Below are 15,295 nucleotides of genomic sequence, written 5' to 3'. Positions count from 1 at the left end.
CTCACAGAAATCCACCTACCTCTGCCTCTTTTGTGCTGGGATTAAGGGTGTATGCCACCACATCCCAGGAAAAGTTATTTTCCTAACAAAATGCTGATTTAAAAAAAATTCAAGCCATGCATGGTGGTCACACCTTTAATTCCAGCATTAGTGCTCCTAGCTGTTCTGGGACTCGCTCTGTAGACTAGGTTAGCCTGGAACTCACAAAAATAGATGCTCCTGCCTCTGCAGCCCTGGGGACTAGAATCAAAGGCCTGTGCCCTACGCCTGGCTTCCCTAGCACTTACAGTCGCCATGGTTTGTGCTCTGAGCACTATTACTCAGAGTCCCTACTCACTGGTGGCTGGGGGGAGACAGGCAGCTGGCATGAACAAGGTGCCAAGCCTCAGTACACCACTCTGTCCCTCTGAATCGAGCTGCTACCTCAGGGGCTTTTGGAAGGGTGAGCAGTGTGTGTGTTGAGTGAAATGGAGCTCCCTGTGGCGGGGGTGGGGTGGGAGGCTTGAAAAGAGCTGCCTCCCCTTTGCTTCAAGGTCTCTGTTCTTTCCCCACTTTGGCAGGAGCCAACCTCTGAGGTGTTGTCCCTTTATTACACTTCTTTGTCAGATGGCAGTGACACCCTAAAGAGCAGAGATGGGAACAGCACGGCCAGGGCTCAGCCTGGGAAAGTTTTAATTGTTTTTCTCTCTGTCCAGAGGGCCCGATAGACATAAACATGAGTGAGATCAGAATGGATGACATTCACGAGCTCTTCTCCAGAGACCCAGCCATCAAGCTTGGAGGCCACTGGAAGCCTTCGGACTGTGTGCCTCGATGGAAGGTGGGCTGTGAGTCAGACCGCAGGCGTTAAGAACACTTCTGGGGTTCAAGAACTGTGACATCTGGGAACTTGCACTCTGCCTCTCATTTTCGAGAAATGAGTTTCCCCAAGCACTCTCCTGCAGCCAGAGAGATTGGTAGCACCCTGTTGGCGTGTGGCAGCACTGAACCCCTTTGTTCCCAGGCAGGATTATTTGTGGGAGAGAGGGTCAGTAAGTCAGCTGACACATTTGTGGACTGTGTCTTTGTAGAGCCAGTGCTTCCTGTCTGGTCTCCCAAGTTACTGGAAGATAACTGGACTGTAGTGCAGTTCTCCAGCTGAACCCTTGGGTCTTTGTAGGATGACTCTAGTCAGGAGAGGAGGTGGAAGCTAAAGGCCATTCTTTAACAAGTGTTTGATAAAGTGCTTGGATGTTGCTGATCCTGTGAGGGGCAAGTGTTCACAGATGACTATTGTAGAACGAGCTATGTGCAGCATTGAGGAGCTTCACTCACTTTGTGTTGGCATACTTCTAGAGAGACCTTTGTGCTGGGTCACATTGGGTCTATCTGCCTCCTAGAGCTGCACTCTAGATAGGATCCAGATAGTTCCATGGTGCCATTGATTGCATAGGCCAGCATTAGAGAATGTCAGGAGGGTTTTAGCACTCCCTAAGGGTTGCTTATCTAGGGGTTTCCAACTGTGTAGCAATGTAGAGAACTAACTGGGCAGCTAGGCCAACAGCTAACTGGTGGCTCCCTGTTCTGTGATTCACTGCAGGTGGCCATCCTCATCCCCTTCCGGAACCGGCATGAGCACCTCCCAGTCCTCCTGCGACACCTGCTCCCAATGCTTCAGCGCCAGCGCCTGCAGTTTGCCTTCTATGTGGTCGAGCAAGTGAGTGACATTTAGTTTCCTTCTCTCTCTTCTGAGCCCACAATCTAGAAAGCAGCAAGTGACACTGTCTTCAGTATAAAGAGCCCAGGGTGGCATTGTCCCCATGAGCTTGGCCCTCCCACATCAATCATTAATTAAGAAAATGCTCCAGGGCTGGAGAGATGGCTCAGAGGTTAAGAGCACTGCCTGCTCTTCCAGAGGTCCTGAGTTCAATTCCCAGCAACCACATGGTGGGTCACAGCCATCTGTAATGAGATCTGGTGCCCTCTTCTGGCATGAAAGCATACATGGAAGGAATATTGTATACATAATAAATAAATAATAATAAAAAAATAAATTTAAAAAAAGAGAAAATGCTCCATAGAGGTTCCTACAGGCCAGTCTTAGGGAGTTATTTTCTTAATTAAGGGTCCCTCTTTGCTGGGTGTGACCACTCACCTTTAATCCCAGCACTCAGGAGGTAGAGGCTAGCAGATCTCTGTGAGTTCAAGGCCATCCTGGTCTACAGAGTGTGTTCCAGGACAGCCAGGGAGGGCTGTTATACAGAGAAACCTGTCTCAAAAAAAAAAAAAAAAAAAAAAAAAAAAAAAAAGTCTGTCTTCCTAGATATGTCTAGGTTTGTGTCAAATTGTCAAACATCAAAACCATCCAGCACCTCCCTTGCCCCTGTCCTGCGTGTATGTTTTGGTGTTAGCCTGGGTAAGAAGGTTAACATGTAGTTAAGTAGGCCATAACTGGTGTGAACTGGTTTCTACCTGCCACAGAATTTATAATCCTCAGATAGTCATCCCTGGAGAGCTCAGTGACTATTGTAGTGGGACCTTCAGAATAAAAGGCCGAGATGAACACACCCTCTTTCACTAGATGTGTGAGCACCATAAATTGAGACTTGGTAGTGCCCGGCCTGTTTCCTGTATATCCCGTGGCTGTAGGCCTCGTCTTCAGCTGTGGCTTGTGTTGGTCCAGCACATTCTGAAGAAACAAGACAGAGTCCAGTGTATTCCCTGGGTGACTGTGGGCTGAGTAGTGCTGCAGTCTCTGTGGGCTCAGTAGTCTGTCCATTTGGCTCCTAGGAGCCCTTTTTGTGTGCAACAAAGGTAGTAAGGTCTTAGCTTCAAGATCGTTTGTTTTTTTAGGTTGGTACCCAGCCCTTTAACCGAGCCATGCTTTTCAATGTCGGCTTTCAAGAAGCCATGAAGGACTTGGATTGGGACTGCCTGATCTTCCATGATGTGGATCACATACCCGAGAGCGACCGCAACTACTATGGCTGTGGACAAATGCCCAGGCACTTTGCAACCAAACTGGACAAATACATGTACCTGTGAGTGTCTCCTTCTCCCAAAGGCCAGTCGCAGAAATGAGATGCAGCTGGCTGTGACCAGTTTTGTCAGCTGATGGGCGGCTTGTAAAGTGTAGTGCTTTGTGCAGGAGCTCAGCAGTGAGCAGGCATGAGGTGGAAAGTGGGTTAGTAGTGTGACTGGGGATGGGGGGCGAAATGTTTGAGTGGTGATGACTAGTGTGGAGTGACCGAACACTGAAGATGGCCATGGTCGCACAACTCCATACACTCTGAGTAAATTCTGTGCTCTGTCACTCATTGCACAGTAAAGTTGTTGCAGACCAGTTGGGAGTTTAGAGAAGTGCTCAGTTCTCTTGCCTGGCTGTGTGAGCCTCCAGGTTCCATCCCTGCAGTGCAGGAAAACAAAGACAAAGTCATCAGGAAATTCAACTCTAGTTCTAACGTCACTGCTGTCCTTCCTTCAGGCTTCCCTACGCAGAGTTTTTTGGTGGAGTGAGCGGTCTGACTGTAGAACAGTTTCGGAAAATCAATGGCTTTCCTAATGCCTTCTGGGGCTGGGGTGGAGAGGATGACGATCTGTGGAACAGGTATACACCTCGTCCTACCCCCACCCTGCTACAGTGTCCACCAGGAGTTACCTGTGTCATCCAGTGTCCTTGAGGCCACATTGGAAAGAACCATATACACAGTAACATTTCAGCCAGCTGTCGGTGTGAGGCTGGTGGGTGTTTCCCGTGTGCCCCCACCACATTATACAGCAGCTCCACCCAACCTTCTGATGGGATTCTTTCATGATGAAGATGAATATTGGGAGTTGTGACTATTTGGAGTTTGTTTTAAAAATTACAGTTATAACATTAAATAACAACAGAAAAACCCTTCTAACCAAACTAAAAATATATCTCTACTTTCTATGAAGGCAACTATTCTCAATTTCTCCTTTGATATATAAAAATAAACAAATGACAGCTTAACAGTCTTTTTATAATGACATGTCTGAGGGCTGGAGAAATGACTCACCAGTTAAGAGCACCTATTGTTCTTCCAGAGCACCTAAATTTGGTTCCCAGCACTCACATTGGGCAACTCTAGTTCTCCAAGCACATGCATGTCAACACACACACACACACACACACACGAAATGTTAGCACATTAAAATAAATGTCAGATCAGTTATATGAGTGAGAAGGTACTTGGACATTGTTGGAGAAACTGTGAGGTGTCTTTAGAGTTTGCTAATCTCTGGGTCTTCAACATCTCACTGTTGTCTCCTTGGTTTTGGACAGGGTACAGAATGCGGGCTATTCTGTGAGCCGGCCAGAAGGGGACACAGGAAAATACAAGTCCATTCCTCACCACCATCGAGGAGAAGTCCAGTTTCTTGGAAGGTTGGTATTGTTTATCTGGCTGTACCACCCCTCTGCCCCTGCAGTGTGACTAGATGTCACGGGTGTCTGTTCTGATTAGCCAAGGTAGACATTTTGCCTGACCATTGGTGAGATTTAGATATTTGGGTCTCCTATGCAACCTGAGAGAGTTGGTGTCACCTCCTGCTAAGCCCTGCCCTGTGAAAGTGTCTCCAGGGGAGTAGCAGGGCTCTAACTTGGCTGTTTTTTGTCCCCTCCTCTGTTTGAAATCTCTTTCTGGGGCTTTTCCACTCTGACCCTGGGTCAGTCTCTTGAGCTTCCATTTCCTTTGGCCTGAGGCGTTAGACGAGATGCTGTAAAGCTGGTGAGGCAGCTGTCCTGACTGTGGAGCTGGAATGCTGGCTCTGAGTCCCTCTCTGTCCTTGGCTTTCCAGGTATGCTCTGCTGAGGAAGTCAAAGGAGCGGCAAGGGCTAGACGGCCTCAACAACCTGAACTACTTTGCAAACATCACATACGACGCCTTGTATAAAAACATAACTGTCAACTTGACACCCGAGCTGGCTCAGGTGACTGAGTACTGAGATGTGGAAAGAAGTCGTGTCCGCCTACCCACCACCCCCTCAGAAGCGCTGTGATGCGCTGTCCTGGGGGTCAACACAGGACGAGGACAGAAAGAGAGTGGAGTGCAGGACCATAGGGTTCCAGAAAACTGTCACAGAGCACACGCACAAAGGCCTTCGCTGTAGGCCCAAACAGGGACAGGCGGCTTGGGGACACCTCTCATCAGCACTGGCTTCATTCTACAAGACAGATGCCTGCCCTGCTGCTCTCTTCTGTCCCCACCCCAGGGCCAGGCTAGGTGCCCCTCAGATAGATGGATGGCCAGACCCAGAGGCCATGGCCAGCCACCCCTGGCTTGAAGCAGGAGGACTGCCACACCGTTCTCTGCATCTCTGGTGTTCTCTTTGGTTCTCATTTTTGTTTGCTTTTGGGGAGAATATTTTTCTTTCTCTTTCTTTCTTTCTTTCTTTCTTATTTTTTCTTTTCTATCCTTTTGTTCTTTTTCTTTTCTTTCTTTTCTTTTTTTTTAGAAAATTAGCTGCATTCGGTGGGAACTAAGGGTGGAGGGGAGGGACCCGGGGTGATAGGCACATAACAGTCACTTCTTGAAGAAGTGTAGTTGTAAATAAGCCATGTAAAATGCCTTTTTAAAATTTAATTTTATAGCTGGCTCCACTTCAGAGTGAGGGCTTCATATATTAGATCACCTTGGGTGGCAAACACAGCTGAGTTACCACATAGTTGGAGAGTGTCATCGCCCAAATCCCTGTCATTTCTGAAGGGAGTAGACACGGGGCAGAGCAAAGAACCTGTCACTGCAGCCCCTTCACTTCTCCCTCCCCTCTTCCAGACCCCTCAGTGCCAGGGTATATGGAGGCTGGGCGAGGCAGGGTGCAGGGCTATCACTCCAGTGTGAAAGGCAGGAGCTGATGAACAGGAAGTTTGAGGTCGTTGTGGGATACATAGCAAGTTCCAGGCCAACCTGAGCTGTGTAGCAGGATCCGCGCCCCCTCCCAGGGCGTGGCACTGTGCGGACCCAGCTCTCTGGACTTTGTTTTTTATCCCTTCAACATCTCAGGGTGCCTGTTGGGTGACGCTCCTCTTTCTTTTGAACTTGGCCAGTTTCTCAGAGCTGTGCCTGCATGACCAGCTGGCTTCAGTGGTTTCTCCTTTTCCCTTTTTTGGTTTCTGGGAAGATGCTGTGTTGTACTAACAAGCAATTGATTGGGAAGGGCTCAGTCAAGGAGTAAGTGGCACTGGGGTGCTGTGTGTCAGCTAGGATCTAGGCGAGATCTCACCAGAGCTTTGACAGGCAGCCAGCAGAGGTCGCCCCTGCTTCCTGATGGCAGTTCCTAAACTGCAGTCAAAAGGGTTCTTCCTTCCTGTGTCTGCCTTTGCTGTGGCCCTGTCCCTACAGCAGGGATCTGTATGTGGTGAGGAGTGCTCTCTTTAGGCCTCCAACTTCTGTTCTTTGCCTTTTTGCCTTCAGCGCCCTCGATGTTCATGGTTTACATAAGTGGGTGTGGGGTGTGTAAATATGTGGGGTTGGGGTTTTTGCATCGCACAAATTGGTTCTGTGGACATATGATCCCCACAGACTGTGGGAGTGATTGGCCAGGCCTTGTTTTTTTTTTTTTCTTTCTTGTTTTTGTTCTTTTTGTAGAATAGAGTGGTATCTAGGGAACAGATGGCATTACAGAATGCTTCCCGCTCGCATGAGAGAGCAGGTGCCTGCCCTTGAGAGCGCTGGTGAGCTGCGTCATCTGTTTGCACTGGGCAAGGAGCTGCACGGCTGCGTTGACTTGCCTTTGTCTTACGGTACACAGCAATAAAGATTGTGTTGGTCCCCAGTCCAGACCCTCTGCCCTTCTCTTGTTAGTTTTGAAGTGCTGGGCATGAAACTCATGGCTTTGGCATGCTATTGAGTGCTCTGCCACTGAGCCGTGGGCCCAGCCCTCACTCCCCTCATTCTCCTGTTTCTGCACTGAAGGCCAGGAGCTGCTTTCAGTGTGGCAGAGCCATGGTCCTTTGGAGGGGCTTCCAGAGAGAGACAGTGGTGCATGCCGCATGTGTCCCAGTTGAAGCTCTGCCTTCTCACACTTGCCACAGGGTACTGCTTTGGGCCAAAGGCTGATACTTGGTTTAAGAAAGAAACACCAATTTGGGGACAAAAGGAAAGGTCTTTTTACTGCTCAAAGTAGGGTCGCTTATATTCTTTTGCAATCATGTCCAAGTTTGTTTTTAGTGTGGGCTCTTAGCGGGCACTGTTGATCATTGTCCACTAAGTCACGTGCTGAGTGGGAAATGTCACAGTCAAAACCATACCACCAGGCCACATGTTAGGTAGGTCACGGGATGCTTAAAGAAAATGACAGCGAGGAGCAAGTATGACCTTGATGTATTGGCAGCTGAGGTTATTCAGTGCTACAGACAAGTGACCCTCAAACCAACCTTGCCCTTGACTGCCTTGTGTGTGGAAGGTTCCCCTTCACACAGGGTTTCTTTCAAGGGAGAGGGGTTTTGCAAACCTTTGATTTTGCTGAAACAGGGACTCTTGTGAGCACCTCCCTTCCTCAGAGGCCAGTAGCGGAGCATGTACTGACTGTACCCACACACCACTGATGAGGCATTGAACGCAGCTAGCTTATTCCATCGTTACTTCTGTTTGTTTTGAGCTTGCTCTCTGTTTAAAAGGTGCCAGGGGTACATTTTTGCACTGAAATCTAAAGATGTTTTAAAAACACTTTTCACAGAAGCAGTCCTTTGTCATTACATTGTTCACTCATGTGTTTGTACATTTTTGTATGTTAATTTATGAATGATTTTTTCAGTAAAAATACATATTCAAGAACCAAACTTTGGTGGTTGTCTCTCTGTGTAACTGCCTTTCAAGGAGGTTACCTCTCTGTAGAATACCACACATGCGTGACAATTTGGTTTTAGAATGTTCCCTGTGGTCAGTTCTGGATTACTTACTTTCTACCTGATTCTACTCACAAATTGTGTGTGTGTGTGTGTGTGTGCGCGCACACGTGTGTCTCTGTGGGTGTGGTAGCCGAGGCTGGTCACAAACCTGTTCAATTTGGTACTTGAAAGTGACCTTGAACTTCTGATAGGTGTGCACCACCAGGTTTGTGTGTGCTGGGGAAATAGCTCAGATTTAGTGCATGCTTGCCCAGCTCTCTACCAGTGGAGCCCCAACCCAGTCTTTCTTGCTATTTTACTTTATGAGTGCAGACGTTTGCCTAAATGAGGCCAGAAGAGGGCACTGGCTCACCTGGAACTGGAGTTAGAGATGGTCATGAGCCACCATGTAGCTGGTGGGAATTGAACCCAGGTTCTTTGCAAGAAACCCAGTATTTCCTTTTTTTTTTTTTTTTTTTTTTTTTATACAGCAGAGGACACAGCCCTGCACTTAGGCACTGGGAACAAGATAGATAAAATAAGAGACCTCTCAGAGCAAGCCGTCTGGGGTGCCAGGAAGCCACTCCCAGTCCACAGGATGTGTTGGGAAGAAGGCCTGACTGGTACTTGGCCAAGGAGGAAGCCTAGTGAAGTAGAGTTGGAGCAGGGTGAGCTAAGCTGCATGTCCACAGCAGCAGAAAGCAGCAGAGCTGGTCAGGGCCTGTGGGTCAGGGAAGGAGACTGGGCGGGGCCAGGGCTGGCTAGGGCTGGAGGATGGAAGAGTCCTGGGACTAAAGGTGTGTATCACCACCTCCTAGCCTCTAGTGGCTTAGTTTTGCACTCTGATCTTCAGGCAAGCTTTATTTCTTAAAATACAAATAAAAAAAAAAACTAAAAATAAAAGGAATACAAATAAAATACCACTACATAGAATTGAATCTGTCAGAATGCATTGCCACCGCTTCTGGAAGAATGGTGTCCACCTGCAAATGTGCACCAATGAGAACCGTGTCCTGGGGGCCCTGTCAGCGGAGTGGGCTGTGCAGAGATCCACATCCTCTTCCTCTCAATTTCACACTTGACTTCACCTGACTCCCGTGGGGAGGGGCTGAGGTGGGCAGTGGGCTGTGCTTCATTAGAGGGTGTTCTGCAGCCTCTGCCTCTGAGTGCAACCAGAACCGTCTCCAGACTTCAGATGACTCGAGGCGATGGAAGCCAAGAATGCCTTGAGTCAGAAAGTGAGCTGCAGAACACTGCCCTGGGGAAAGCCCCGAAGCCCACAACTGCTTTTTGTTGTGGGCTCTTAAAAGCTTTTCCAGGCATAACCTAAAAGTAATTTATTCTAAAAGCAATAGATGAGTTTATGTTAGGGAGTGGGGGGGGGGAGTGTTGAATCCCCTCTTTAATAGTTTGCCTACATATTTACATATGTGGGGAATAAATACATGATTTGTAAAAGGCCTTGTGATTGGCCCCTTACCTTATTTATAAGGCTTCCCAAGTGTCACTGCCCCTGGGAGCCCTGTGTGAACACCCAGGCTAAGTAAGGCACCACTCCCTCTCCTCCATTTAGCTTCTCTGGTCTCTTCTAGACTCCTTCCTTCATTAATGTTAGGCCTCAAACCCAGGACAAACTGGTGAGATTCCTATTAACATATCAAAGTAGGCTCTGGCTGCCAGGTTCTCCCAACATCCCTCAGTCCCTACCTGATACAGGGTCCTCCTGGCTGGCATGCCAGGGCCCTACCCTAAACTCCACCCAGGGACTGGGCTGGCCTGCTCTTCCCCCAACTTCTCTGATTTCTATATAACCCAGTCATCTTGGTTACGGACCCTTTTAGCCTCTTGGTCTCCTGGTCCCCTGGCTCTCCCCTATCCCTTCTTAACTTGGCCTGACTGAGGGTCATGTTCACTCTGGGTTCTTCCAGATGTCTCTGGCTATGCTCTCCCTCATAGCTACAATGAACTCCTCCCTCCACCATATCTAGGAGCAGTCACCCCCTCGTTTTATTTTCATTCACAAACATTTGTATAGTTTTCAGTGAGGTGGGGCAGTGTGACTGAAGTGTGTCACCAGGAAGGAGGAGCCTTTTCCCTTCCGGATGGCCAGTCAATAACTCCTCCTGGGTGTGGTGCTGACACAGCAGTCAGGCAGAGGCAGGAGAATCGCTATGAGTTCGCAGCAAGCATGGTCTACATTTTCAGTTCCAAGTCAATTGGAGCAACATAGTGAGACCTTATTTCAAAGAGAAAAAAAAAAAAAGTCTTCCTGCCAGTGACTCCCCAAATGATAGTTGATGTTTTGTTTGTTTTCTGGCTTATTGATCTGTCTTCTCCCATCAGTGGTAACTCATGGGGAAAGGGTCGTTGGTTCTCACTGCTGTCTAGAGCAGGGTCTGATGGGTGATGTTAATGAATGAAACGTCCGACTACCTTTCTGTTTATTGTGAAGAGACACCGTGACTATGGCAGAAAAAAAGTGTTTCGTTGTCTTGCTTACGGTTTCAGAGGTCAGTAGTGTTCAGTTGGAGCCTTGGGCTCACCTCTGCACAGTTTGGGAAGCCCCATTCTTGTCTCCTCTCTCCAAACCCTGCCTGCTCAGAGATTCTCCAAACAAAGGAAAGGCTCCAAAAGTACCATCTGCCGCTCCAGTCCCCGTGCCCGGCTTGTGGTAGACACGTCATCACCCCTCGCCTACAACCTATGAAATACTGTGAAATGCTGTTGCTCTTTGGCTTTTTGAGGGGCCCGCCACCCAGCTCCCAAATAAATCACACGTAATGGCGTATTTAGATATGAGTGCCTGGCTTTAGCCTGGCTTGTTTCTTGCAAGCTTTTCTTGTCTTAAATTATCCCCTTTACCTCAGGACACGTGAATTCTTCGTGCCTTGGAAAACATGGCAGACACCATTGTGGCTAAGGGCAGGTCAGATAATCTCACCGCCATCTTTGCTATGGTCGACCACTTGACCGCCACCATCTTGACTTAGGGCAAAAAAGGCAGGTCAGATGACCAAACCTCCATCTTTGCCATGGGTGACCATGGGACCAGCTGCCAACACGCCACTCAGCCCCCGGTGGCAAGTGGGACTGAGACAGAGAGAGGCTGCATTTCCACAGTTCTGCCCCTGACCAAGCAGAACAGAAGTGTACCTGCACGTGGGAAACCTATGCGCCTGGAACAGCCCCCTCACACCTGTAACGAATCTCTGCTTTTAATTCAGGGCCGGCAGCTGGGTCTGCAACTTGGGAATCAGAAATGTAAAATATTCAGGCTCTTCATTCTCACTATTCATATGATGCTTATTCTTTCTCTCTCTCTCTCTCTCTCTCTCTCTCTCTCTCTCTCTCTCTCTCTCTGTACGCAGCTTAAACTCAGCTGCCCTTTGGGTACATTCACCTACAATTTAGAAAAAATGCTTTAAACAATCACAATGCTTTCTTAATTCCAATGAGCTCTGTTCATTGTATCTCCTTCTAGAATAAGAAAGCAATAAGTCTCAAACTGTTAAATTGGTATGTATTTTAAATGATTATATATATACATACATACATATATATGGTTAAATTTATTACAATATACTCTATGTGACTCAACCCTACTTTAACATATATTCTATATGATGATTAAAATTTAATGTTATAAACATCTACAGATGAACAAAAGCTAACCTAGAGAGTTACTGGAAGCTGTTCTTCACTATTGTCAATTTTTGCTATTAAGGTTCTATTGCTAAATTTTTTTTCTATGTCCTTCTCAAGTAGAAGTCATACCTGCTAAAGGAAAGCCAGTTACAGTCAAGCTGGAGGACTCTGAGTAAAGCACTGCTCCACAACCTCTCAGCTTGGATCCAGCCAGCTCTCCAGGCTGATCCCATACTGTAGTCATAACTCACACAGACCCAGCAGACAGCCCTCAAATGCTCAGAGATCTGGGGAATGTGGCATTTAAATGTTTAATTAAAAGGCTTTTCATAACAGAGAGATAGGTTAGCTCCTGGTAGCAACCACTACTTCCTTCAGAGAAGATGAACGGGCACAGAACTTCTGTCTGTAACTCATGCCATCAAGTGAAAGCGCTAGCCACTGGGCCAAACTGCCTTTTATCTAAACTGCTGCCAAGACCTCTTCAGACCGTGTCCAACAGGACACTGAGGAGTCCGCTGGCTCGTTGCCAGGGTGAGGTAGGCTGGTCCTCCTACAAACTCCTAATCCACAGCATCTTCTGAAGCTGTCAGACCTTACGGTGCCAGCCTTAAGACAGATGCTGCCCTGAGACCTGGCCTCAAGGGCCATGGAAGACCCTGGGGTGGCTGTCTAGGTAGCCAATCAAGTAAGTCCTCTGTCATTTTTAAATCAACAACTCAGGTAAAATGTTATCCTTATCAAGAACTCTGGTGCAGTCTGAAGGCCAGGAGGTTTGCCAGTTTAAAAGGGACAACCTCCCAAAACAGATGTCAGCATAACTTCCTAACCGTGTTTTAATAAAAGATGTTTTAGGATGCAAAACTCAAGAAGTGAGGATCCAGGACTGTTTGAGGGTCTAAGAAGCTGTCTTATGGTATGCAAATGGCCTTTAATAAGACGTGTTCGTGGGAGTTATGCCGAACAGGAGATAAAGAGCTGGCTCCCTGACAAAGGCACGTGATTTGAGACATTTGAAAGAATAAAACATGTTCCAGATTTCTCTCTTTTGTTATGCTGCTGTGGTTATCTTGGGACTCCAAGGGTCTGTAGCCTTAACATGAATCAGCACAATTCTGAGAAGCTATCAATCTAGCTCGGACACAGTAAGCCATTAGCATAACTGCAAATCCAGAGTTTAAATTCTCTCTACTTGTTTTCTGTAGAGGAAAGATCCTGCCTGGTCTAGTGGCCCAATTATTATTTTTTTAAATATTTATTTATTTATTATGTATACAATATTCTGTCTGTGTGTATGCCTGCAAGCCAGAAGAGGGCACCAGACCTCATTACAGGTGGTTGTGAGCCACCATGTGGTTGCAATGCTCTTAACCTCTAAGCCATCTCTCCAGCCCTGGTGGCCCAATTATTAATGGAACTAACAAGTTTCCAAAGCCACCCAGGCAGGAAGTAGAGGCTGGCCAATGAGAACAGGGCTATTGCCCTATCCTTTATAGCTGAATACATAAACATTATCATAGGCTGCTCAGTCCCAAAGACATGCACAGAGGATTACTCAGAGATGCATTCTCATCTCGCTTCCTCAGCTTCTGGTAGGTGACTGCCTCTCTGCCTTTCCTCTTTCCAGAATTCTCCTTGTCTGATTGCCCTGCCAATATATACTTTCTGCCTGGCAACTGGCCAAGCAGTGTTTTAATAAACTGAGGTGACTAAAAACCCTTTGTAGAGTACGGGTTTTCTAACTATATACCAAAATGATACTTTTCGTTGGACAACAAACCATCACTCACACTGAGTACCGGCACTTTTGGAAAACGACACTGCTGTTTCTAAAGCAGTGGGGAATTCCCCTCAGACCTGTAAATTACATCACACAAGGCGGTCATTCCCAAATCCAGAGGCTTGGAATTGCTCAAGCCTCTTCCTCTATATGAACTGGCCTTTTGGTCCTGTGCTGCTGCTGCTATTGCATCAAGTGGACAGAGGGATCTGAGTTAATGAGAAAATAGACGCCTAGTTTTGTGAATCTGACTTGGTTTAGTGGTGGTGATTTGGGTCCGGATTTCAGGCACAATCTTGTCTCTCCACCCTCTTCCCCAGAAGCTTCACAGTGTGTGCTATACCTGATTATTAAAGCTTATGAAAATATGACCATCACAGCAGGTGATTCAGCTGACTACCTTAGTGTGATCCCTGTGAACAACAGCTGTCAATCAGAACTGACTATCTCAGGGACCACCATGGTGGCCACGACAGTGAACGACAGCTGTCCATCAAGCCTGACTCTCACAGTGACCATTGCTGCGAGCGTATAACTAGGTCCCACCTTGGTGCCCCGCAGATAGCACTACAGCATTCCGTCAAACCTGACTATCTCAGGGACCACCATGGTGACTGGGACAGTGAATGACAGCAGTCCATCAAGTCTGACTATGTCAGTGACCACCATAGTGACCATGAGATTCAGCATCAATACTCCATCATGGCTTACTATCTCTGAGACCATCATGATGACCAGGTCAATGTACTTCAGCAGTCCATCAAGGCTGCCTATCATAGTGACCACCATGGTGACCTTGACAATCACCTTCATTTGTCTGTCATGACTTCCTATCTCAGGGATCACGATGATGAACATGTCAATGGACTACAACAGCCCATCAAGGCTGCCTATCACAGTGACCACCATGATGACCATGACAGTCACCTTCATTTGTCTGTCATGGCTTCCTATCAGAATGAACATGATGGTGAACATGACAGTGATCTACAGTAGCCCATCAACTGTGACCAGCACATTGAACTCCATGGGGACCCTAGCACTGGTTTGCAATGGTCCATCAAGGCTTGCTATCACAGTCACCACCATGGTCACCTTGTCAGTGAACCACAGCAATCCGTCAAGGCTGGTTATCGCATGGATCACCATGGTGACCACGACAGTGAACTTCAGCTGTTCATCCTTGCTGGCTGTCTTAGTAACTTCCATGCTGTCCAGGACAGTAAACTACAGCAGTGTTTCAAGCCTGACTATCCCCGTGACCACCATGGTGACCAGGACAGTGAACTACTGCAGCTTGTCCAGGCTGACTATCACAGTTACTGCATTAGTGACCATGATAATGATCTACAGGGTTCAACCAATGCCGACTATCACATTTTCTACCATGGTGACCTTCTCAGTGAAATATATCAGCATTTCGAGTCTGACTATGACGGTGTTCTCCATGGTGACCATGACAACGAGCAACAGCAGTCCACCAGAGCTGGCAATCACAGTGACCTCCATGGTGACCATGACAGTGAACCACGGCACTCCATCAGCGCTGATGATCACAGTTAAGACCACGTTGATGGTGTTGGTAAAGGAAGGCACTTCATCAAGGCTGACAATCACAGACACCATTATGGTGACCTTGACAGTCTGCTTCAGTTGTTTGTCATGGCTTACTATCTCAGGGACCACCATGATGGCCATGTCAATTTTTTGCAGCAGTTCATCAACTCTGGTTATCACAGTAACCACCATTCTGACCCTGACAGTGAAGTACAGCATTCCGTCAAACCTGACTATCGCCTTGACCACCACTGTGACCATGAGAGTCATCTTCATCAGTCCATCAAGATTGGCTATCACAGTAAGTTACACAATGACTACGACACAGAACTACACCAATCGTTCAAGGCTGACTATCACAGTGACCATTGCTGTGAATACATCACCCCTGACTGCAGGTAGATTTTTCTTTGTTATCAGCCAGCCCGGAAATCGTGACTTTCAGACTTATTAATTACGAAATCTCAGCCAATTCTCTATG

General features: G+C 47.4%; 1 protein-coding gene across 2 annotated transcripts in view; it reads left to right on the top strand.

The window, feature by feature from the left end:
• The window catches only part of B4galt5 (beta-1,4-galactosyltransferase 5), a 51,925-nt gene extending 44,141 nt beyond the window's left edge, over positions 1 to 7,784 (top strand). The window contains exons 4-9 of one of the 2 annotated variants that reach the window (XM_050120158.1): positions 696 to 820; positions 1,580 to 1,696; positions 2,833 to 3,020; positions 3,464 to 3,586; positions 4,286 to 4,387; positions 4,801 to 7,784. In XM_050120158.1, coding sequence (XP_049976115.1) covers positions 696 to 820; positions 1,580 to 1,696; positions 2,833 to 3,020; positions 3,464 to 3,586; positions 4,286 to 4,387; positions 4,801 to 4,948 — 803 coding nt within the window. In that variant the 3' untranslated portion in view covers positions 4,949 to 7,784. The remainder of the gene's footprint in view (positions 1 to 695; positions 821 to 1,579; positions 1,697 to 2,832; positions 3,021 to 3,463; positions 3,587 to 4,285; positions 4,388 to 4,800) is intronic. The other variant, XM_050120159.1, reaches the window with a different exon arrangement.
• The last annotated feature ends 7,511 nt before the right edge of the window (positions 7,785 to 15,295 follow it).

This window comes from Alexandromys fortis, unplaced genomic scaffold (genome assembly GCF_014885135.2).
Source record: "Alexandromys fortis isolate MF-2015 unplaced genomic scaffold, M_Fortis_MF-2015_v1.1 scaffold_141, whole genome shotgun sequence".
Classification (NCBI taxonomy): Eukaryota; Metazoa; Chordata; class Mammalia; order Rodentia; family Cricetidae; genus Alexandromys; species Alexandromys fortis.
Note: the sequence above shows the minus strand (reverse complement) of the source record. Positions and strands in the feature narration are given on the sequence as shown.